The sequence below is a fragment of the Dipodomys spectabilis genome, unplaced genomic scaffold (assembly GCF_019054845.1).
Source record: "Dipodomys spectabilis isolate Male_0828 unplaced genomic scaffold, ASM1905484v1 ptg000125l, whole genome shotgun sequence".
Classification (NCBI taxonomy): domain Eukaryota; kingdom Metazoa; phylum Chordata; class Mammalia; order Rodentia; family Heteromyidae; genus Dipodomys; species Dipodomys spectabilis.
This window is the reverse complement of record NW_024870802.1, coordinates 3,925,655-3,949,224: the sequence shown is the minus strand read 5'-3', so window position 1 is coordinate 3,949,224 and position 23,570 is coordinate 3,925,655. Positions and strand designations below refer to the sequence as shown.

At 42.8% G+C, this 23,570-nt stretch overlaps 1 protein-coding gene across 1 annotated transcript in view; it reads right to left on the bottom strand.

The window, feature by feature from the left end:
* Window positions 1-23,570, bottom strand: part of LOC122115836 (guanylate cyclase 2G-like) — a 37,427-nt gene that overhangs the window by 3,219 nt on the left and 10,638 nt on the right. Inside the window, exons 8-19 of the mRNA XM_042689399.1 lie at window positions 21,750-21,913; window positions 19,586-19,720; window positions 17,135-17,218; window positions 16,380-16,484; window positions 15,786-15,857; window positions 10,335-10,503; window positions 9,962-10,117; window positions 4,120-4,297; window positions 3,841-3,981; window positions 2,745-2,937; window positions 1,017-1,191; window positions 136-234 (exon numbers count right to left, since the gene is read on the bottom strand). Of these exons, the coding sequence (XP_042545333.1) occupies window positions 136-234; window positions 1,017-1,191; window positions 2,745-2,937; window positions 3,841-3,981; window positions 4,120-4,297; window positions 9,962-10,117; window positions 10,335-10,503; window positions 15,786-15,857; window positions 16,380-16,484; window positions 17,135-17,218; window positions 19,586-19,720; window positions 21,750-21,913 (1,671 nt within the window). The remainder of the gene's footprint in view (window positions 1-135; window positions 235-1,016; window positions 1,192-2,744; window positions 2,938-3,840; window positions 3,982-4,119; window positions 4,298-9,961; window positions 10,118-10,334; window positions 10,504-15,785; window positions 15,858-16,379; window positions 16,485-17,134; window positions 17,219-19,585; window positions 19,721-21,749; window positions 21,914-23,570) is intronic.

Sequence of the window (23,570 nt, the reverse complement as noted above, 5' to 3'; positions counted from 1 at the left end):
AGAAGCAACAAGAAACCGGATATACAAATGCAAATGTGTCCTCTACAAACATCCTCTGCTTAAAGATGAGAGCCAGAAGGGGCAGCCGGTGCTGCGTTCACCTTCAGCGAGAGCTGTAAAGTAAGTGATACCCACGCAAACTGCTGCTTTCCATCCTGGATGCCATGTTCACAGTGTCTCCGAACAGACAGTATCTGGGCATGGTGATTCCTACTACGCCAGCCACCACAGGGCCTATGGAGGGAAGAATTCATGAGCCTGACTATTAGTATTTCCACCGCTAGGCTCCTGGCTGCATAGCAAGCCAACAAAGCCAGTCAATAAGTATTCAACAAGTGTCCTCTTGTGGCAGAACTTGATACTACATTTGGTGTTTCCATAGAGCAATGGAGAGAACCCCATTTCCTTCCTGAGGAAAACTCAGAATCAATGCATGAATGACCATGTTATCATGTTATACATGAACTACAGATGTCAAGAAAGCCTAATTAAAGCACCAACGTGGGACTATTTAATGCTGGCGGGAAATCAGGTTTCACGTCTGTGGAGACGTGAAGGTCAGGAAGGAGGGTGCACCCAGTGCATCATTTTCAGGGCCCAGTGCAAAGTGAAGAATATCAGGCTCTCTGCTCAGAAAGTTTTAAGAATTTCAAAACAGTGACAGAAAAAGTATTAAACCAAGTAGGTTTTGTACTACACAGGCCTCATGCCTACGCTTTGATCAAAAGAGAACTCACCAAGGAGACTGACACGGACACATGAAAGAAAAGCAACCCAAGAGACCTGTCCTGCTTTTTGTCCTCTTTACTTTTGTCTCAAAACATGTCTGACTCACTATGTGTCCTTATTTCTACCATGCCACTCAGCTAACCAGAAATACATGCACAAAGACATCACCTGAGGTTGCTACCTTTCCATGGCTGCAGGCCTAGGAAGGGGGGCGGGGACAAACCCTCCCTTCCAGCCGCTATTCAGAGGCCTTTGTTCCAAGGCCACCTGCCCTCTGTTCTGAATACCTGTGTGGAGCCCGATCCGGAGCTTGAGCTTCTCCTCAGGCATGTGTCCGATCTGGAAGTGGATGGTGGCACTGAGGACGTGCAAGGCCATGGTGGCAATCTCCTGCACATGCCGGCTGCCATTGCGAATGGGCAGCCCGCTGGCCACCATGTATGCGTCTCCAATGGTTTCCACCTGAAAGCACAGTGACAGAGCCAACGTACTCTTCCCTGAGGGAGATGGCGGGTAGAGGGAGATGGAAGTAGGGTCATTACCAACCCTGGCTTTGAGCATCACTCTCGCTGACCTCTAACCCACATGAGTTCACGTCTGGTCTCTTCCTCACCCCTTGGAAAAGCCTTCTGCTCCCAAGCCCTCCTCACCACAGCCACTGGGTGGGCCTTCAAAATCTGAGCCTATTTCCCCAGCCCAAGGCCAGCACCTGCTAGCCAGGCAGCAAGGAGAAACCATTTCACTCTCAACAAGGGCTCCATGCAGTCGCACACCACACATACCATATTGATATGTATAGAGACAGCCCCTTATCCCACAATCCCTTACATAAGATCAGCTTTCAGATCTTCCACCACAACAGAGAAGCTAATGATGAGCAGAAGCTTAATGCTCAACCTTTTGCAGATAGAACTGTATTTGGTAGAATACAAGAGATGACATGGGAAGCTGTGATTTCAAGCACTAGCTTGAAGCTGATGGTGACCCCAAAATTACAAAATAATAATAATAATGTCAATGATTGGACAATTCCAATCTGCTTCTGGGCCACTTCTCCGTACCATGAGACATTACAAACCAGCTGTAATATCCACACACACAAAGCATCACTGGAAAAGCAACTCCCAATGGGAAACCTCAGGTGGTGCTGTCCCAGGCAGGGTGGGTTCAGTTATTGTTGGGCCTGGTGATGCATCCCACCCTTTCACGCTTGAATCGTGCCATTGTTTGTCATGGATGCTAGGGGCTAACCGGGATATGTCCCCTTTGCTCTCCAGCTCTCCCAGGCAGAGACCTGGGATCACGGTCGGAGCAGGTGCAGTGGAGACTGCCCACCGGGTAAGTGTGAACATGATCCTATAGTGCTGTCCCACAAGCCCTGGTCTGACTCCACTGGAAAAGTCGGAGATGAACACAACACAGCCCTCTGCTCACCACGCGGATAAAGGCAGGCTGTTGCTGCTCTGCTGTCCTCCTAGACTCTTCTTCACTCTGGGTAACCATATTCATCGTTCTCCATTGTAGTGTGCCAGTCAGGTGACTGTTACTACCTCCCCTTTAGATTTTCCCTTTAACAAGTCTCTCATTACCCTGAATTTTGCTAAGGATCATCACAACAGAAGCAAGACCTGCACTGGATGCAAAGGCATCTTTGAAAGCTTCTCCATACATGGAGGAAGCCTGTTTGGGAGGAAAAAGGAGGAGTTATTCAGCAGAAGGTTAATTAATGCCTCTTTAGGGATTCATTTACTGAGAGGTTCAAATAATGGAAGGGAGCAGATGTGGCTCTAGACAAGCACATGCATCCATGAGTATTCCAACCCTCTTCCAAGAAGACAAGCAGGAATAGCATAAGGAATCTTTGCCATGAATGAAGATGAACAGCCAGGATGGAATGGGGTCTTTCTCCCTGCTTATGGTGGGGAGGGGGCGGTGAGTGAGGGCACCTCAATCAGGCCCCAGCAATGACTGACAAAGAACACACATTCTTCACAGTCCAAAACCGAAAGTCTCACCTTATACACATCATAGGTTTGTATGATGTGATCAAACAAACTGTACAGGTCATTAAGGAGCTTCACGACTTGCAAGGGAGAGCTGAGAGAACACAGTTTTGTGAATCCGACAATGTCTGAGAAGAAAATCGTCACGGACTCAAAATGTTCTGGTTCCACAGACTCTCCAGCTATGAGTTGCTCCGCAATGAAGCTGAAACCAGAGGAAGAGGTTGTTTCTAAACAGGATCTTGTATCTCTCATCTTCTTCAGAGTTCCTACAAAGCTGCCTTCCTAGGTCCTTTGTCTTCGCAGGGCTAGGTGTTTGGTTAGCAAAACCTATCATCTGGAGGAATTCCTTTAACCTCCAGTCATTACCTGTATTTTCTCTAAAGAAGGGCTCACCTTGGTCAATATAAGTCACGGGGAATAGACAAAAAGGGGGTTCTCATTGAAAATGTCTCGTTTTCCACTCCTGGCTATAGAGCTGGTGAAGATTTGAACTGCAGATGTGAAAGTGAATGCAATCATTCACCAATCCACAAATCAATATTGTTGTGTCCATCAACCAATCTCACGTTACCAGCACAGTCAAATCCCTGCCCCTCTTCGTTGACCCCTAGGCCAACACGTGTATGAATTCTAACAGCAAATGCTTCTACTAAGGATTATGTATAATATTTAGTATAATGCTTCTTCTAAAAATGCATAGGTGAAAACAGAACCAAAAAACAAAGCAATATTTGAATCTGAAGGATGGGGTACATATTGTGCTGTGCAGAGGTAACAATTGTAATGTTAGTAATTTATCAGACTCGTGAGAGTCGACTGCCATCTAGTGGCGGCTTTGCCATTGTTGTTTCTACTACCTCCCACATGACAAACTACTACACTTAGGATTCCTACAGATAGATTCAGCAGGGGTTGCCTCTATTTCCCTTAGCAAATTGTACTAAATTAAAAAAAAATATTTGCCCAGTCTATAAGAGTTTAGCATCACTTTAGGTAAATAACACTGGAAATAATTCCTGCTCTTGAAACTAGTCCACAATCAAGCTGTTCTTCTCCCTTTGTTCCCATCTCCCCGCCCCTCCCCACCAAGTTTCTCCCAGAATACCTGGGCAACATTGTGCACAGAAGCTTCTCCACCTTCCTCTTTTCTGCCCTCAATTGGCTGGTCTTCTCTTCTACCACTTCCTCCAGGTGGTTAGCATACACTTCCAGCTTGCCCAGCATACCATCTAGTATGCTCACATGGCTTTAAAAGAACTCAGATGTTATTGTCTTCTACCAAGAACCATGGGGCCACCATGAAGCCCAACTCCAGCTCAAGGTCCCACGAGAACATTCCCCTCCCCTAAAGAAGAGCTGACAATAGACCGCTGAATCCACTCACCCTTTGGGACTGGCTTCTCGTAGCATCTTCTTGATGGAAGGGAGAGGGGGTCTTTTCTGTGGGGACTCATCCCAGCATGCCCTCACCAGGACTATGATCTTTTCGCTGCCTTTCTCCTCAGACAGGGATGGTCGCAGTGGGACAGATGCCCTGGGGTCTTGGATTCGCCTGATGATTTCTGAAATTCACTTGGGGTTTAGGTAACCAAATGTCTGTGTCTCGCCATTTGCTACGCTTCCCTTCAAACAGTCATTGTGCTCTTGAAATTTGGAAACTGAATTTTTAAATAAATGGAACAGCTTAGAACTCCAGAGAAGTCTGAGTATCTTAACAGATACTTTTCAGCTAGAAAAATGAAGCGTTTGGTTTGAAAACTAGAAACATTTTTTGGTTTATCAGTTTCTAAATCAGGATTTTTTAACTGAGTTTTTCTTGAAATGACTCATTCTTGAAATCCTGATTTCAAGAATGGACAAGTACTTGGTAGTGAAAATCCCCTGAATCAGGCAATCTTTCCTTCCGAGTACTACATTACATAAAGCAATTTTAACAGCTAATGAACAGCACTACCATGTTCGACCTCTGCCCAAGCTTGTAAACCATCTTTCCTTCCTCGCTGGCTTCTACCAACATCTGTTAACCCAGAGTTTGTAAAAGAAAATAATGCTTTGAAAATAATGCAGACATACTTTGGTATAAGGTACTGTGATAAAACAAAACAAAAACACACCAATTTGTGTCAAAGACACACAGATGCCAATTGAAACTGAATGGCCTGTGATATGGATGAATCTTGAATATAAGCTATATACATTAAGAAAGAGAAGGCAAGCCAGGTGCCGGTGGGTCACACCTCTAATCCTAGCTACTCAGGAAGCTGAGATCTGAGGATTAAGGTTCAAAGCCAGCCTGGGCAGGAAAGTCCATGAGACTCTAGCCTCCTCCTTTGTTTCCCCTTCCCATCCCTTCCCATCCTCCCCTCCCCCGTGGCCCCCCCTCCCCCCAATCCCCTCCCCTTATCTCCAATAAACCACTATAAAATCAGAAATGGCACTGTAGCTCAAGTGGTAGAGCACTTGAACTGAAGAACACAAGGACAGCTCCCAAGCCCAGAGTTCAAGCCCCATGACTGACCAAAAGAAAAAAAAAAGGCAGTCTGTAAAATCTATAATACACTGTATTATTCTGTGTCCGCAGCCTGGAAAAGACAGAAAACAGATCAAAGGTAGATGAAGGTCTAGGGAGAAGAGAGGGCTGACTAGGTAAAATATGAGGGTTTGGGGAAGGGAGCACCTCTGTACAACACTATAATCACAGACCCGCCAATTATTTCACAACACAACAACCTTAAAGGAGTGCCAACTTTAAGATACTACAACCCAGAGACAGAATACGGATCATGAAAAATGGATGTAGCTGAACTCTAGACACATAACATATCTTTATTGAAGAGGAGAAAAGGTGCTGACTGACTGAATTTCTGCAGTAAGACCACAGACCTAAAGACCAAGGAGATATTCATAATCACTGAATTGTAAAGGTTGACAAGCCTAAAACCATATGCACTAGGATTAAACAAACTAAAGAGATGGCAGAAGGTCAGAGCTAGAGTTCTTACTGTTGGCAAATACAATTAGGATGAAGCAGAGTGTTGATGACTTGAGTTGGAGATGTCAGCATGAAGTCTTGTCTATCTAACTATAGAGCAGATATGCATGTACATATATGTTCAGAGATACAAACGAACCTTCCTTGCTCTGTCCTCTGAGAGTCTAGAAGCAAAGAGACTCTGGTCGCAGTATGCACCCCAGCCACCAGGTCTTATTTCTTTTTCTTTTTTCTTTTTGTCGGTCATGGGGCTTGAACTCTGGGCTTAGGCGCTGTCCCTGCGCTCTTCAGTTCAAGGCGAGCACTCTACCGTTTAAGCCAATGTGCCACTTCCGGTTTTCTAGTGGTTTTTATTGGAGATAGGAGTCTCACGGACTTTCCTGCCTGGGCTGGCTTTGAACCGCAATCCTCAGAACTCAGCCTCCCGAGTAGCTAGGATTATAGGCGTGAGCCACCGGTGTCCAGCTTGAGCCACCGGCACCCAGCTAGGTCTTATTTCCTAGTAATATTCTCCCAGAAAAGAAGCCATGACTTTTTTGGGGGGTGCGGGGGAGAGGAGGGCAGGGGGAAGATGCCTCTAATACTGGGACAGAGGCTATAACAAGATGAGCCAGGAGCATCTTGTAATTAATGCTAGAAAGCAAGGGAGTGCTCAAAAGCAAACCAAAATAAAAACACACCAGTTTGGTGTCAAAGACACACAGATGCCAAGTGAAATTGAAGGGCCAGAGACAGAACAGTGAGAACAACAAAATAAAGAAGTATTCGATATTATAACCCAAAGTAGAAACAAATGCTCGCGAGTCCACACTAATCACAATAAATGATCGAAGGAGTAGACAGAGCGGAGAGACACAGAGAATTCCAAATCATTTCTCTCCTCAAGGAGGCAAAGCTTCTCTCCTCCTCTTGTAAACATGGCTTCCCATAGTGGTTTCCTTCCAAGGAAGGCGGATGAAAGGGGGAGATCAGGAGCAGCTTCCCAGGAGAAAAACCAACAAGCACCACCTCAGCCATGTGATCAAGGTCAACACCAGCCAGGACAGCCACATTGGATTTGATGGAAGTTGTGGTTTAAGTCAGTAGTCTTCCTTCTAAACCCACATGATCTTAATGGCAGTCTAATCAGAAGTGACTATCTGAGTGTCATTAGATAGATTCCAGATGGAAGACGTTCTATAAAATACCTGCGGATACATGTCAAAAGCATCAAGGTCTTGGAAGTCTAAGAAATTCTTCCAGAAACCTAACAGACACGATGACTAATGTGAGCTTGGATGCAATGTTGAGACAGAAAGAGGATCTTAGGAAAATCCAAGGAAATCGGAATAAATTATAGCCTACAGTTTTGTTATTAAGAGAAAAAAAATACAGCTTAAGCCTACATTTTACTGCTTAAATATTCTGAAAGAATGCACATAAATAGAGCAGGACTCCAAGTAAACTGTACAACAACTCAAACAGATGCTTTTTTTGAATTTAGCCTCAAGACGTGTTTTGAGAATCAACAGATGTTGCAACCCGGGACAGCACTGGCCTGTACTCCGGTGGACGTGGCTTGGTACTGAGTAACCTATAGCAGGTTATTTCCATCCCATCATCTCTAATGGTCTACTAGTCACTTTGGCGCAGTTGTTTCTTTTCTTTGGCAGTAAGGAGTAGGCTTGCCTGGTGTCTGGGCTCATCCAGACATTTGCAGCACAGCTGGTTTGGAGTAGTCTCAGGTAGTGCTGACACTGCTGGTCCAAGGACAAAAAAGACCAAGTCCAGTCCTCAAACTATGCCTCTCCTGGGAACCTGATGGAAATGTCCATTCTCAGGCCTCATCCCCATGGCTACTGAGTGGAAACCCTCAGTGGGAACTGGACAATTCTCCTTTAGCAGCCTCTGTGGGATTCTAACATGGACTAGAGTTGGAGAACCACTGGGCTGCTATGTGTAGAGGACTAATAATTTACTCGGTTCCCAGGATGGGGTTCATTTGTAGAGACATGCGAGAACTTACTAGAAGCCTGGGTTTGCCCATAAGTTAAGCACGCACAGTGACACTGCAGTGACACAGGCCCGTGTGACCCTGCTGGTGGCTGACTTTATGAGGAAGAATGTATTTACTTTAATGACTTTCCTCACTCCATTGGGCAAGACCAAATGGGAGTTGGGCTTAGGGATCCTTCTAGAATATCTGTGTATCAGCTTGGTTCCAAACTCAGATGTGCCTGGATTTTAAGTTACCCTTTTTGACTATTAGCTTTATCTCTGTCTCATTTAGCCACAAATCTGAAACTTGAATCTGGTTTAAAAGCAATTATATATCCATCTGATTTTATCAGTTGTCAGGGACTACACAATCTAATGGGGAAATTTGACAGAGTCCCGCAGAAATGGGCTAGAAATGATGGGCAATGCACAAAAGATGAGAGAGAAAAATCAGGAAAGGTAGGCTGGGCTTCCTTAGCAATTCACGCGTGCACTTCACATACACACACATGTGCATGCATGCATACATGCGGACACCTCTTCTCTATCTGAGCACACCATCATAGACCTCCACAATAGGCTTGTAACATCCTAGTCTCCAGGCAACTCCCTAGCCCAGCGATGTCAAATCAGTGGCAAGGATCCGGGTATTAAGAGACAACACAGCAAGTATAAATCCAAGTATATCCTTCACAAGTGGATAGTTGGGCAGCACCAATCATACATTTTAAACAAATAAAATATTTAGTCCTTCAATTTCCTGATTATCAATCTAGTCTCTGTGCAAATAAAAAAAAAGAGCTGGTCACTGCAGCCACTTGCAATAGTATGTGGGGAGAGAGAATCATAATCAAAATGGGTATCAAATGAATAATGCAGGGCCTAGCCTTAACATGGAAACGTTTGTAGTTCTTAAGAATAAGACAATATAGGAGAATAGGAGGTGAGGGATGTCCATGTAGCGGGAACAGCATGTGCAAAGGGTCTGGGCATGAGAATGTGCCTGATATTATGGAAGCACATGAAGGTTTGACTGAATGAGTGAGCTACCGAAGACAGAATGAGGGAGGTGTGGCAGAATGGTGATTCCAGATAGGTATGTCCATGCCCTAGTTCTCAGAACCTGTCAGTGATACCTGATTTGGGAAAACAGTGTTTCTAAAAATAATAGTTGGGGCTGAGTGGTATATGCCTGCTATCCTAGCTTCTGAGGAAGCTGGGATCAGAGCCAGCCTGAGCAGGAAAATCCATGAGACATTCATCTCTAATTAACCACTCCCCCCCCCCCCAAAAAAAAAAGCTGGAAGTGCAGCTGTGGCTCAAATGGTAGAGCACTAGCCTAGAGCTCAGGGACAGTGCTCAGGCCCTGAGTTTGAGCCACAGGACCGACCAACACACACAAAAATTAATTGCTGGGCATCTTGTATTGAAGAGATCATCTTGGATCACCCATGCGGCCCATCAGATTCACAATACACGTCCTTAACACAGTAGCTAAGCCTAAAGAGGTGGAGACAATGTGAAGATGGAGACAGAGACCAGAACAGCCACCAGAAGCTGGAAGAGGCAGAGAAAGGAATCTTTTCTGGAGCAACTAAAGGGAGCTGAGCCTGGTGAATACCTTGCTTTTAAACTCTGACCTCGAACACCAAGGAAAACATTTCTACAGTTCCATGTGTCTAAGTTCATGGTAATCGGTACCACAGCTCTAGTAAGAGAATGCTTGAAGGCCATAGAGGCCAGCATTTGGAGAGCTTTGGTGACTTTGTAGCTCACAGGGAAGACTTAGAATCAACAAGCATATAGGAAGCCCGGGAGAAGCTTTAGAAGTGATGTCAACAGCATCCCTCTAGCTCAGCTAGAACTGTCTGCAACATGTGTGGCTCACTAGGATTGATTCAGCTGGTCTGGCTGGTTATACAGGTGTCCCATCCTCTCTGTGTACCCTCCCGAAGGTGAGCGCTCAGCGGAAGAGGATAACCACCCCTGATAGAGGAAGATCCCTCTCCCATCAAGGGTACACAAGGCTGCGCTCTCCAGCTGGAACCTCCAAACAAGCCCTTCAGGCTCCCTCTAGCAGCTCAAATCAGCTTCAACCGCCATGTGATTCGTTTTCTAAACTGAGGAGGAATGTGAATTTTTAAATGAGCCAAACAAGAAGGAAAGAAATCATAAATGAAGAAGACTATAAGGACACACATTTCAAAGCTAGTTCACAGCACGGAGCGCTCGAGGGCAGAGAATCTCCCATCTTTACCATCTGGTGCCTCCTCAAGATTCTCAAAGGGCCCGCAGCCCTGGTGGTGAATCAAGTCCCTCATGAGAACGGCGAAGCTGTAGATGTCTCCCTTTGGGGTGCCTGACCAGGGTGCCATTGAAAGTCGTAACAGCTCTGGGGCCATCCAGTAGAGCTCTGGAAGACAATAGGTTATGTTCATGTGGAGGCAGAGCTGCCGGGCAAAGCTGGAAGCTGAGGTTCAAGAAAATGGAAAGACCATGTCCCATATTGACAGCTGGAGGGAACAGCCCACCTGTGGCACCCGCGCAAGGAAACATCAGAAGCAAAGAAGGTGCAGGAAACCTTTGACCACTCAGCCCCCAGCCAGAGATGCCAGGATGTCAGAGGTTACCTGAGTAGTTGATGGTTTCCTCGTTGAAAGTTCTGCATGTGCAGCCATACTTGAGCTCTCCCAGCCCAAATCCTGACAGCCTCACCTGCATGTGGCCATCCACTAGGCAGTTAGAAGGTTTCAGGTTGCCGTGGGAGCCTAGGGGGCTTCGATGAAGGAAGAGCAGGCCCTACAGGATGGAGAGCACGCAAAGCAGAGTAGATATCAATGGGCACAACTCCGCCATCTATCCATACCTGCATTTCTTGCCTGCTAGAAATTTCTAGAAGGCCTATAGAGCTTCTATCTCATAGTTCCACATCAGCACACTTGGATGCTTAGCCTACAGGAAGGGAACAAAACAAAGAAGAATACCACAGCCTTTGGAGACCAATTGGCGCAAATCCGAACCTGCCTCTTGCCAGATGAGCAGGGGAGGTCATGGAGCTAAGCCTCATTTCCCCCCTGTTGCAAATGGACCAATATTAATATTATTAATATTTGAGCTTAGATGAATTGATTTCAGAGTTCTGTTATTAGATTACTGCCCCCAAATAAAACACAAAGCAAGCTGCATGTATATTTGTTGGTTTCTCAGTACTTACGCTGAGGGGAGGGTTGGGTTGGATGATGAATGATGAAAAGGGTAACACGGATCAAGATGCCTTGTACTTATAAATTGACTTATTGGGGGGCAACCCCTTTGTACAACTACTGAAAAATAATAAAAACATAATTTAAAAATGCTATTCCCCACACATGAAAAAAAGGCTTATAGATGGAACTAATGTTAATAATTTATTTAAGTCAATGGATCTAATTGTTAATTATTTCTACATATAATCAACATTAAAATATTAATGAGATATTTCAGAAAAAAGTCTTCAAAATCCAAGGTGAATTTTATTACTGATAGCATGTTCCATTTGCACTAATGGCATTTTCAATAGTCATGAATACAGATTTGGACAGTGTAGACTCAGCCCATAGAATTGTTGGGAGACTACCATAAGAAAACGTACTTGGCCCATGCATGTAATTCCAGTACTTGGGGGGCTGAGGAAAGAGGATGGAGAATTCAAGGTTAGCAAGGACTAAATATAGTAAGACCCTATCTCAAGAAAAAAATGAAAAAGGAATTTACTCTTGATAGCACTTGTTATAGAGTTCTCTTTGATAGACTAGTACTACAGTTAGTGCTAACATTCACATTTGTTAGACACCCATTGTGGGTAGGCAATTTGTTAAGTTGTATACCCCCCGAGCCTCTCACAACAATGGTATGAGTTAGCTACTGATCTCATCTTTAGTTCATCTACAGAGAAAGTGAGTCATGGCTCCATGATGGACAGTACAATCAGTATGTGGCAGAAGCAGGGTTCAATCCCCAAGGTAACTTCTGGACCAAACTATTTATTGTCCTTGGAATCCATCCAGACTTCTCTTACGTAGAAACGAAGGCTCATTTCTAACTCAAAAGACTATTAGACTCTTTGAAACCCCTTCTCAGCTTATCCCACTGGGGTTGAGCTTAGAGATAAGGAATGAGCCATATTCTTCTGTGCATTCCATTCCCAGAATCTGGTCTGACTCAAATTAGGTACTTAATTACCTAGTTTGTTAGCCGAAAGAACCTTTAGCATCTTAGAATATCTGATACCTGGTATAAAGGAGATACTGAAACAGGTATCATATAGACACGAGGAGAATATTGGTTTTGATGGTTGCTGTGACAGCCCAATGTCCTTATCTTTCTGAGAAAGGATATGGGTTAGAATAAACTTTAACATAGCTAATTAAACTTAATGCAATAATAACAGTGGTCCATGGTTGCCCTTGGAAACCTAATCACAGAAGGTCTCTGTTTGTCTACCTTGCTTAGCAACAAGATGCCAGCTTGCCACTAAAACCTAGGAAATTAAAATCTTACCAGACCAACAAGACTCAGCACCTTAGAAACGAAATGAAAACCAAGAAAATCTGAGGAAGGAAAGCCCCTTGATGCTAACCAGGCCAGTCCTATTCATTTTTGGAACTACATGAAGGTCCAGAAAGGAGAAAAGATCTGACAAAGTCCCTCTGTGAGTCAGTCTTCCAGCAAGGAAGAATGGGTTTATTCCTTATACTCTTCACAAGACTCCAGCAGGATCTTCTCCACAGGAGTCTGTTGGTTGATAGGCCTAGATCCTGACAGGTGGTTGGAGGCTTCAATGTCAGCTGATAACTAGGCTAAGGCCTGTGGATCACTAGTCACTCAGAATAGCATCCTCCCTTGAACCTACTCCTGGGTTACTGGCTTCATCTCTCGTGATGGTAAACATTTGGTTTGGTTCTGTCTGATGATAAGAGCAAAATTTGATAGACAATCTGGTTACTAATGAGAGCAGCTTCAGGTTACTGGTCCATATTGCTGTGGCTCAGCACATCACATAGACAATCTCAACTCTGTTCCTACTCGTCACATCCCTCATCAGTCGCCGCATGCCTACAATTAGTCATTCTGAGCTTTGGTTCTAGATACTCCCTCTCTGCAAGGCCCCTGCCTTCATGGAAACAAGAAGGAATGGGCCTTGTTCTACTTCTCTTTGAATTGTCCCTGCCAGTCCCTAGAAAGCATCTAATGGTTAGATTGACTCCTTCCTGTCATAAACTGCAACAGCAATCTCTGCTGTTGAGCAGCGGTGTAGTTGTTAAGGGTGTAAACCTGGAAAACACTTAGGCTCCAGTCACATCTCCACTCATTAGCAGCTATGAAACTTGGAAAAAGTTATATACATTCCAACTGTACAATGACAGTAAAGATAGATTTTTCCGACATTGGAAGCCTGAATCAGAATGCGGAGTGCCAGCCAATGAACAAAAGCATCAGTTTGAGTCCTGGTCTCAGACAAAAGAAAAAAAATTCCTTTATATTTTCTTGTAAGAATTAAATAAATTAAAAAGAACTAGAAAGTGTCTGCCCCAAAATAGGTATCATAGTATTAGCTATTTTATTATTGTTGTTGTTGTTGTTATTAATTAGTATTATTACTGCTATGATCATTATCATCTTCTTCTTTGCAGCCATCACCCCCCCTCCCCTGTACCCATATAAACGATTCTGCCAGCTTATATGTTTCTCATATATGCATCTCTAGCTCATTCCTTAGGTCAGCAGCTTTATGGACCTCTATTTTCTGAAGGGATTAGGGACTTGGGAGGATGGGAAGAGTATTAGGATTCTTGCTCAGCTTGACTTACATCTGATAATTAGATTCTCTTTGGGATAAAAAAGAAAAAAAATTCTACCGCTGGATGCTGGTGGCTCATGCCTGTAATCCTAGCTACTCAAGAGGCTGATACCTGAAGATCATGGTTCAACATCAGCCCAGGCAGGAAAGTCTATGAGACTCTTATCTCTAATAAACTACTCAGAAAAAGGTGGAAGTGGTGCTGGTAGAACGTTAGCTTTGAACATAAAGAGACTCAGAGACAGTGCCCAGACCCTGAGTTCAAGCTCCACGGCCAGAAAAAAAAAATCTACCCTAAAATGTAAATACTCTGTTTATTTCTGCTTGGTTAAGTCTAGCATTCATTCCATCTTTTGTATAATACTTTCTCTCTCCACATTTACTTGTAATTAGAGAAAAAAATAATAGAAAATCTGATTGAAGTGCTGATTAGGTTTAAAGCTGGAATCACTTTGTTCAAATAGATTTAAAGGGCTGGGAAGGTGGTTCAGTGGTAGAGCACTTGTCTTCATGCATGAGGCTCTAGGTTTGATTCCTCAGCACCACGTAAGCAAAAAGAAAAAGGCTGGAAGTGGCACTGTGGCTCAAGTGGTAGAGCGCTAGCCTTGAGCTGAAGAGCTGAGGGACAGCGCCCAGGCCCAGAGTTCAGGCCCCATGGCCGGAACTCCCACCCCAAAAAAGAGAGAGATTTAAAGAGGGCCAGAATTACAGGCCGAAATTTTCTTAATAAAGACCCAGAAACACAACAAATCAAAGAAAGGTTGGACAAATGGGATTGCATGAAATTGCAGAGCTTCCACATGGCAAAGGACATAGCTAGCAAGATCAATAGAAAGTCCATGAATTGGGAAAAGATCTTCACTAACCTCTCAATGGACAAAGGCCACATATCTAAAATATACTTAGAACTCAAAAAATTAAATCCTCCAAAAACAAATCCTCAAAGAAACAACTGCCCGATTAATAAGTGGGCTAAAGACTTAAAGAAAGACTTCTCTGAAGAGGAAATAAGAATGGTCAATAGACACATGAAGAAATGCTCAACCTCTCTAACCATAAAAGGAATGTAAATCAAAACAACATTGAGATTCCACCTCTCCCCAGTTAGAATGGCTATAATTAAGAAATCTAATAACAACTAATGCTGGAAGGGATGTGGCCAAAAGGGAACCCTACTGAATTGTTGGTGGGAATGTAAACTTGTTCAAGCACTTTGGAAAGCAACATGAATGTTCCTCAAAAGACTCCACATAGAGCTCCCCTATGACCCAGCAATCCCATTTTGGGGCATTTACCCAAATGATCACAAACAAGGCCATATTAAAACTACCAGCACAACTGTCACAGCATTATTTATCACAGCATTATTCACCATAGCTAAGATATGGAACCAACCCAGATGCCCCTCAATAGATAAATGGATCAAAAAATTTTGGTATATATACACACACACACACACACACACACACAATGGAATTCTATGCCTCTATCAGAAAGAAAAATACCACCTCATTTGTTAAGAAATGGAAAGATTTGGAAAAATTATATTAAGTGAAGTAAGCTAGGCCCAAAGAAACATAGGTCCCATGGTTTTCCTTATTTGCAATAACTAGTATATGTCTAGGACAAGCAGAAAAGGTCAAAAGCTATGTATATATGACCATATAAGATGATGCTAAGCAAAATGAACCCCAAGACAGGGACACAAAAGGTTTTATATTTGTTGCTGTTGTTTTTAATGTTCTTACAATATACTATGTGATTTTTTGTTTGTTCTGTATGTTCTTCCCCCATGGTAAAACCTCTGCTTTGACTGTATTGATTCCAGTGCCCTGCATCTTATATTTACATTTTTCTAATTTGGGGAGGGGAGGGAAATAACAAAATGCTGAAACAAGGTTGACCCATTGTAACAATGAGACGTACAAGACACTATGTTGTAAACAAACTTCACAACTTCAAGGTGGGGGACAGGAAAGGAGGAGTTAGGGAGGTGGGGAGGGAAGGGATGGGAGGGGGAAAAACAAAGGAGGGGGTAACAATGTTTGATAGGAAATGTACTCATTACCTTGCTCATGTAACTGTAACCCCTCTGTACAGTATCTTTACAATAAAAATATATATTAAAAAAATAGAAAAAAGAGGGCCAGAATTTTGAACAAAGATGACAGTTCAATCTAATCCAAGACAACTCCAAATTACTACAGTATTGCTTCTTTAAATAAGTTTATGTTATACTCACATTGACTATGTCATATGCAAATGAAAGTTTGAATATCCAATCCATTTCATGATCTGAGTTTCTCAATATATCCTAGAAAAATAGGGTCAATCAAAGTGTCACCAGGGACTCAAGCTGAAGCATGCTTTGATCAGAGTTGTCCCTGATGGATCTGGTTTCTTCAGCCAGAATGGATACAAAGAGGGGCAGAGCACATAAATCTAAAGAAATTTTCCCTGGAGATACCCTAACTAGACTCCACAGAAAGGACAATGGCTTGAGTTGTACAAGCTCCTCCTTGTTACTAACACAATGCTGATGGTCCCCTACTAAAGGAATGGATAGGCCCTGGTGCCCATGTCAGAAGCAGCCATGTCATCATATGAAAAGAAACCAAGTTCATCCCAGGTCCCATTTCTACCAGCACAAAGGAAAGGAAGCACTAGGCGGCTGCACTGCTAATCTGAACCCCAGCAGGCAGCCCATGAAGATAATTCAGGTTTTGCAATTCCACCGAAGAGGAACTGTCCTTGGGGAAACAGGAGAAAGCACTGAAAAGCTTCTTTATTAGCTATCACTAAACAAACCCAAGGTAAAACTTAATATTTTGCTTACCTTAAGACTTCCCTTTTTGCAATACTGGGTGACAATACAGATATTCGGGGCTTCTGTGCAAATGCCAAAGAAGGGCACAATGTTTTTGTGCTTTAATCCCCATATCTGCGAGTGACAGAATGATAAAGAACAGGCTCAGAGTGTGATTCCCTTCGGTTATTCATAGAGAGAAGCCTGGGAAAGGAGAACTGTTTTCATGTTATGGAAAAAGAGAACCAATGGCTAAATGTGAAATTGAATGTTGAAGATGATACGACTCCTAAATGGCAGAGCTGGGAAGTAAATGCTGGGAATCTGACTCCAGGAAATAAACCAGAATCATCAAAATCTAAATGCAGCCATAAGGATTACCTGAAATAGATCACACTAAGCAGGTCCAGCCCTGCTTCCTTGCTTGGGACAGTCAGTACTAGTGTATAGGTTACTATAGGTTACTGGCAGAGGACAAGAAGTTGGAGCTATTCCCAATTCCAGGTTCAAGGTAGTAGGTAAACAGACAACAAAGACAGAGAGGAACACAGGCCAGAGTAAAGGTCAGTAAAAATTATGAAAGAAAAATTAGAGGTAGGAGGAATCCAGGCTTTAGATAGTTGCTTTAGGCCAAGGGTCTGGAATCTGAAGCCTGGGCAGTTGGGGGTCAGGGATGGGAGATCATGTGAAAAAAAATCAGCCTCCACCATGCCTTTTTGTCACGGATGCCACCCCTCATGGGTGGAGTGGAGAGCTGGCAGAGAAGGGGCAGAGAGCAGCCTCACCAGCCGGACTTCCTGCAGCACAGTTGGCTTCCTCATGCAAGCTTCTGCATGGTCCCCAACATGGCGGATGGCTACGTAGTATCCCTGAAATCACAGACACAGAACAAAATGTCCTTAATGCAGAGTGATGTAGAAACAGCACTTGGAAAGAGTAAGAAAGGGGAGCAGGAAGACAGACAAGAAAGCCACCTATGGGAGAGATCATCCAGTTCCACACCAGTTAGCCCCGCTGCGTTGGCATTGTGCTATGTCCAGGCACTAAGCCAGGCACTAAGCCACAGAAAGACCTCATTGAACTGACCTGCAGCCCTGCCAAGTGGGTGTGATTTTTTCCATTCAAAATGGGATCACCTAATATCTAACTTGAATGTCTTAACTCTAAGACCATACTTTTAGGATATTATGCAGTAATGTCCTAATATCATGCAGAGGAACACAGTACATTGGGATCACAAGTCTAGACGGATGTCTAGATCAAAACCTAGCGTTGCCACTGGAATAAGCTTCCTCAAACACTCATTTCTTCACCTGCAAAACAGGGATTACAAGAATAGCATTATCACTGAATTACCACAAGATTAAGTCAATTAAAATACTAACTTAACTGGCCAGGTACTGATGGCTCATTCCTGTAATCCTAACTACTCAGGAGGCTGAGGTTCAAAGCTAGCTTGGGCAAGAAAAGCCTCTGAGACTTTTATCTCCAATTAACCACAAAAAGGCAGAAACCATTAACCTTGAGAAAAAGAGCTCAGGGACAACTCTCACACTCCTATTTCACACACACACACACACACACACACACACACACACACACAACCACTGTTAACTCAATGCCTAGCACAGGTTTTCAGTGTATGGCATATCTGCTTTTGGAGTCATTCAATCAATCATTACCAAAACCATGGAAGAAGAGTTGGCTAGAAGAAGGGATGGAGCCTAAGATGAGAGAGATGACAAGCCTCTGTATGAATTAAACATCAAGCCGGGTCTATTTCTATATGGGAGTAAATGCAGAATACTGAAGACTATGATGGCGTTTCCACCCAGCAAGGAATGGCTTTGGGATCAAGGAAAGCACTCACAGAGGGGTGCTATGCTAAACTCTGAAGAATAAGCAGGTTCTAGATGGGCAAGAAAGGCAGAATGAGCATAGCATTGTAAGAAGGTAAAGCATGCATGTCAAAACTCAGCAGGATCAATGATATCCACATAGGATTTGGATCAAAAATGTCTTAAAGTAGAATGGAGCCAAATACTCAAAGTTCCTTATTAGAGACTTTGAACATGAACATAAACGCAACAGGGATGTAAAATCCCATGATGAGATTTGAGAGAGGGGCAAGGAGACATATTGTATGGAGATTCATCAGGCAGAGTATATGATATAGATTCGTGGCTTCCTGCTCTAAATGGCTAGATGACTGGGATACTTAGTTCTTCATGAAACACAGTCCCTAGAGTACTTGGTAAAACCTCAAGTTTTTTTATACTTCAAGACCTCAAGTAGGTAAGACATTTGGAAAGATCAGTTGAATAGGGAATGAATTGTCTTTCATCTTGAATAATCTTCCTTTATCTTTTCATCCATCTTAACCCAACCTTAACCATAAGCAACTCCTAACCTCAGAGCAAACAATACTTTTGTTGGGTGCTTTCTGCCGTCATTCCGGAAATCCTGAGACTTCCAATGAAAACAATACATGCAAGGGTGTTTTTCTTTTTCTTTCATGTAATTTTTTTCCCTATGGAACTTTCTACAGGCTTGCTAAGTATAGCCAGCTACATGGCCTGGGTGTGAAGACAGAGTGACAAAGGATGCGTGTGAATGATGAGCAAGGTTTAGCCACTTCTATCATTTATACCACAGAAACACCCGTTTCCACTATTGAAGTACCAGGATGAAATCACCCAGTCTAGGATTTAGGATCCATTAGAGTAGCCCCGTTGAGGCTATTAAACATAAGTGAATCAAAATGAAAGAAAACTTTAAAAAAAATTCAGTGTCCTAGTCCCAATAATGTTCAATAATCATAGGATGCTAGTGGCTTCCATATTAGTGCAAAGCTAGAATATTTCTATCATCATAGAAAGTTTGATAGGGCTGAGCTGAGTCTAATTGAGAAGCCAGCAGAGAAATTACCTGGGAGATGATCTCTAGAAATGCATAATCTTTGGGCTCTATTCTAAGCTAGACCTACCATCTAGAATCGGCTTGTTTTACACACTAAAATGTTGACACATAATATGTACACAGATTTATCTGCATTTATACCAAGAGTCATGTGTAATTTTTTCTGTGTCTTGCAGTTTGAGAAGCACAAAACCACAATGGCTTCTACTTCAAGAATGTCTTTCTAGTCAGAATAGCTTACTTGACCAAAACTTCACAAGGAGAAGAATCAGAAATATACACTCATTCCTCCATGCAGCCACATGGCATAGAAATACCTGGTAAAGTCCTACTGGAGCATAAAAAAGTTCTTCTCCCTGCTGGCTCTTATAGGAGCTACAGTCAGTAGGAAGCATCACAGGATGTGTGCTGCGCACACCTCCTCTCATCACAGGCGTACTTCTCTGGGAAAACTGAAACACAAGACACAATTGGTTGCTCTTAGCAGCATTGTACAGTATCAAAGGACTGGGTAACTTTAGATGAAGGCGAATTCCAACCTGACACAGTTAAGCATGTAGGAGACTCAAGATTTGCCTACATGACCCTTTCTTGGTAACTTTACCACCATGGATGGTCTAGGCTATGAGTATAGGCTTTTGAGGTCAGGTTACCTATACTCGGGTTCTAACTGTGTCAATTAACTGGACGTGGGGAGCGTATTAATTTACCTAAGTGAATCTGTGTTCCCTCCATATTTAATACCCCAGTGCCTCTTCCACAGGTAGAGAACACCTTTCCAAGAACAAGAGCTCTGTTTCTCAAGGAGAATCTATTGGACAAATCAGAACAGCACTCCTTTACTTGAGGAGTGAAGAGAAAGGCTCAAATCCCCAGAGACATTTGGGAGAGACTTACTAATCAACCCAAATCTCTTGCTCTTGGTACACTGAAGGTTCTTAGGCCTGGTACCAGCCCAGCTCCAGAACATGCTATGTGACTTCTCCCTTTCTCTCCTCTCTGAAGCCTTCAAGATAACAATATTTTTTAGTCTTTCTATCTAAAGAACTTACCCCAGAGACAAAACACAGGCCTTCCTCTGAAGGCATCTCATTTGTGGCTATTCCCACGTGCTGTACTGTGCTTGGTAGATGCTCATTCCATGTTATATAATGTACTTTTTGGAACTCACCCTCAAAAAGTGAATGTGTCAAGTCTAGTGCTCTTTTCTGCTAAGACTATATGTGGATTTGAGGGCTTAGTGGCATAAACCTCCTGTCACTGAAGTTAAACTCAGGGTTGGCATTAGCCAATTTATGTATGTATGGCCTATTTTTCATATTTGTATATGATTTTCTAAAAGTCACCTAATTACCAGTGATACCAAAAGCAAATGAGTATGTGGCATCATTAAAACTTTGTTAATATTCTATCACTATCATTTTTAACTAATTAATGATATCTGTGATAATGTCATTGTATTTGTGTTCCTTAGAGTACACACAAGAATATGTGTACAGAGAGATTGTATTTAATCTTTTTTTTTTGTCGGTCATGGGGGCCTGAACTCTGGGTCTGGGCGCTATCCCTCAGCTCTTCAGCTCAAGGCTAACGCTCTACCACTTGAGCCACAGCACCACTTCCGGCTTTTTTCTGCTTATGTGGTACTGAGGAATCGAATCCAGGGCCTCATGCATGCAAGGCAAGCACTCTACCACTGAGCTACCTTCCCAGCCCTGTATTTAATCTTGAATAAACTTTCATTAAAACTACTTTGCTTATTTTAAAAAAAAAAGTGAATGTGGTAGCCAGGTGTCAGTGGATCCTGCCTGCCTACAATCCTAGCTACTCAGGTGGCTAAGTTTTGAGGATCGCAACAAAGCTAGACTGGGCAACAAGTCCATGAGACTCTCACCTCTGATTAACTATTAAAAAACCAGAAATGTGGCTCAGTGTGGTAGAGCACTAGCCTTGAGCACAAAAGCTCAGGGACAGTATCCAGGCCCTGAGTTCAAACCCCAGGACTGGCACCAAAAAAAAAAGTGAATGTGTTTGTTTTTAGACAGGCTATATAGCTTAAGCTGGTTTTGAAGTCCCTTTATCCTCCTGTTTCAAGCTCTTGAGCACCAAGAATACAGCAATGCACCACCACTTCCTGAATGTGGTTTTGAAAAGAACTAAATATTCCCCAAGAATGACTTTAATATTTGAATAGGCCATATGGTGCTTCTACTCATGAGTAATAGAGTCTAAGGACTCAGAGACTACTAATCATTTTTTAATTGAAAATGAGTCTGGGAAGACAAAGTGTTATTTTCAGAGATATTCAGCCAGGAAATGGAAGGCAAAGAACCAGAATGCAGGTCTTGTGCTCCTTCATTAAGTGCTCCCTTGCTCAGTGAGTCAGCTCTAATGAGCTCAATGATCTCCTCGGAAAGGCCTCTTCCACAAGTCTCCAGCAATGACCCAGAAGAGAGGTATCTGGGTCATGTATAGACTTACCTTGTTCTGGGGAATAATAGTGATAGTGTCATAGTTGATTTGCCACCAGCTGTCTTCACAATCGTTTTGTAATTTTTCCCTGTGCATCCTTAAAACCAGACCTATGATGGCAGCTCCCAAGACAACGATGAAGAGTGTCATTGTGGAAATCACAGCAGTTGTGCCTGGAGGGAAGCAACAGTCTTTACTTAGGCATGAGTAAAAGCAGAGGTGAGCACATCGCTGATCCAACAAGATCTTTCCAAGCAAGAACCTAAAAAGCCACCCAGGTTATTATCTAGGCTCAAATACACTGAATCCATTCAGACTTAATTTCTTCCAGCAATATTTCTCTGACTATGTCTCTGCTTCTCTTGGCAGCCACGCTCACTTCCTCCTTCATATAGAAACGTACCTTGTTGGATGTAATTGTGATGTCAAATGCCAGTGCCATGTTTTGTTATACATGTATGCTCTTGGTAGAGTTGCTTTCTAAGCACCGTCTAATTCTAGGGTGAGGCTCCTTAACCACTTTTGCCCAAGCTCTGCTAGACTCCCTAGGAAGGAAGTCCTTTAAAAACAAAAATATTTGTGCACTATTATTGGGGGTGTAAATTAATGCAGCCACTAATGGAAAGCAGTAAGGAGGCTCCTCAGGAAACTAAAAAAACAGAATTACCCTATGTTCCAGTTAGACCACTCTTAGGCATATATCTAAAGGAACCATTTAATAGAAATAGTCAGCATTTAATAGAAATCCTGCATGTTCAGGTTCATAGCAGTACTGTTTACAATAGCCAAATATAGAATCGGTCCAAGTGCCCCTCAACCGATAAACAGACCAAGAAAATGAGGTATACCTCATGGATACACACTCAATAGAGGCCTCGGCCATAAAGAATGAAATAATATTGTTTTTAGGAAAATGGATGGAACTGAAGATCATGAAGTTAAATCAGACTGAGAAAGACAAATAATAGCACATGTTCTCTGTCATATATGGAATCTAGACCTTAAAAATAAAAAAAGAATGGTAGGACTGTTTGGTAATTGGGAGTCAGAGGGAGGGGAAAGGGGAAGAGTAGAGGTGTGAATATAATCAAAGCAACCTGTCAAGGAAGATAAATAAGGAAACCAGTCAAAATTGCTCAAGAGGGGGGAAAAGGTAAATATGAAAGACATGTGTGGAAATATCACAATACAACTTGTTTGTATAAATCATAACACTAATAAAAAGGTAAATATGAAAAATAAAATCCTATTCGAGGAACCACAAACCAAACAGAGGTGCAATGGTTCATGCCTATAATGCTTTCTACTCTAGAGGCTGAGATCTGGCAATCACCAGATCAATGCAGGCCCAGGAAGATTAAATCTAAGAAACTCTTACCTCAACTTAACCTTAACTAGCAAAAATACAAATAAACAAACAAAAACACCCATAAGTGAGACATAGCTCAAGTGGTAGAGTGACAGTCTTGAGCAAGAAAGCTAAGCAAAAATGGAATGCCTTAAGTTCAAGCTCCAGCATTGGCATCAAAAATATGGGAGTCCTTGAGAATTGAATTTCAAAAGCCAGGGCCAGATTTCCCTAGAGCAGGAGTTTTTCAACGGAAGATTGTTCTTCCCAAGGAGATAGTTGAATTTTGCTTTGAGAAAATGCCCCTTGATTTACTGAATTTCAAGTCCTACCTGTGATAGACTTGTCAGGGTCAGACCAAATGATTGGTGTGGCTCCCCACTCTGAACAACTAGAGAGGATGCTGAACACCCTATTAAAGCAAAGCACCACACCTGCCCCACCAAGATTTTCTGGGCTAAAACATCAAAAGAAATGTTCTA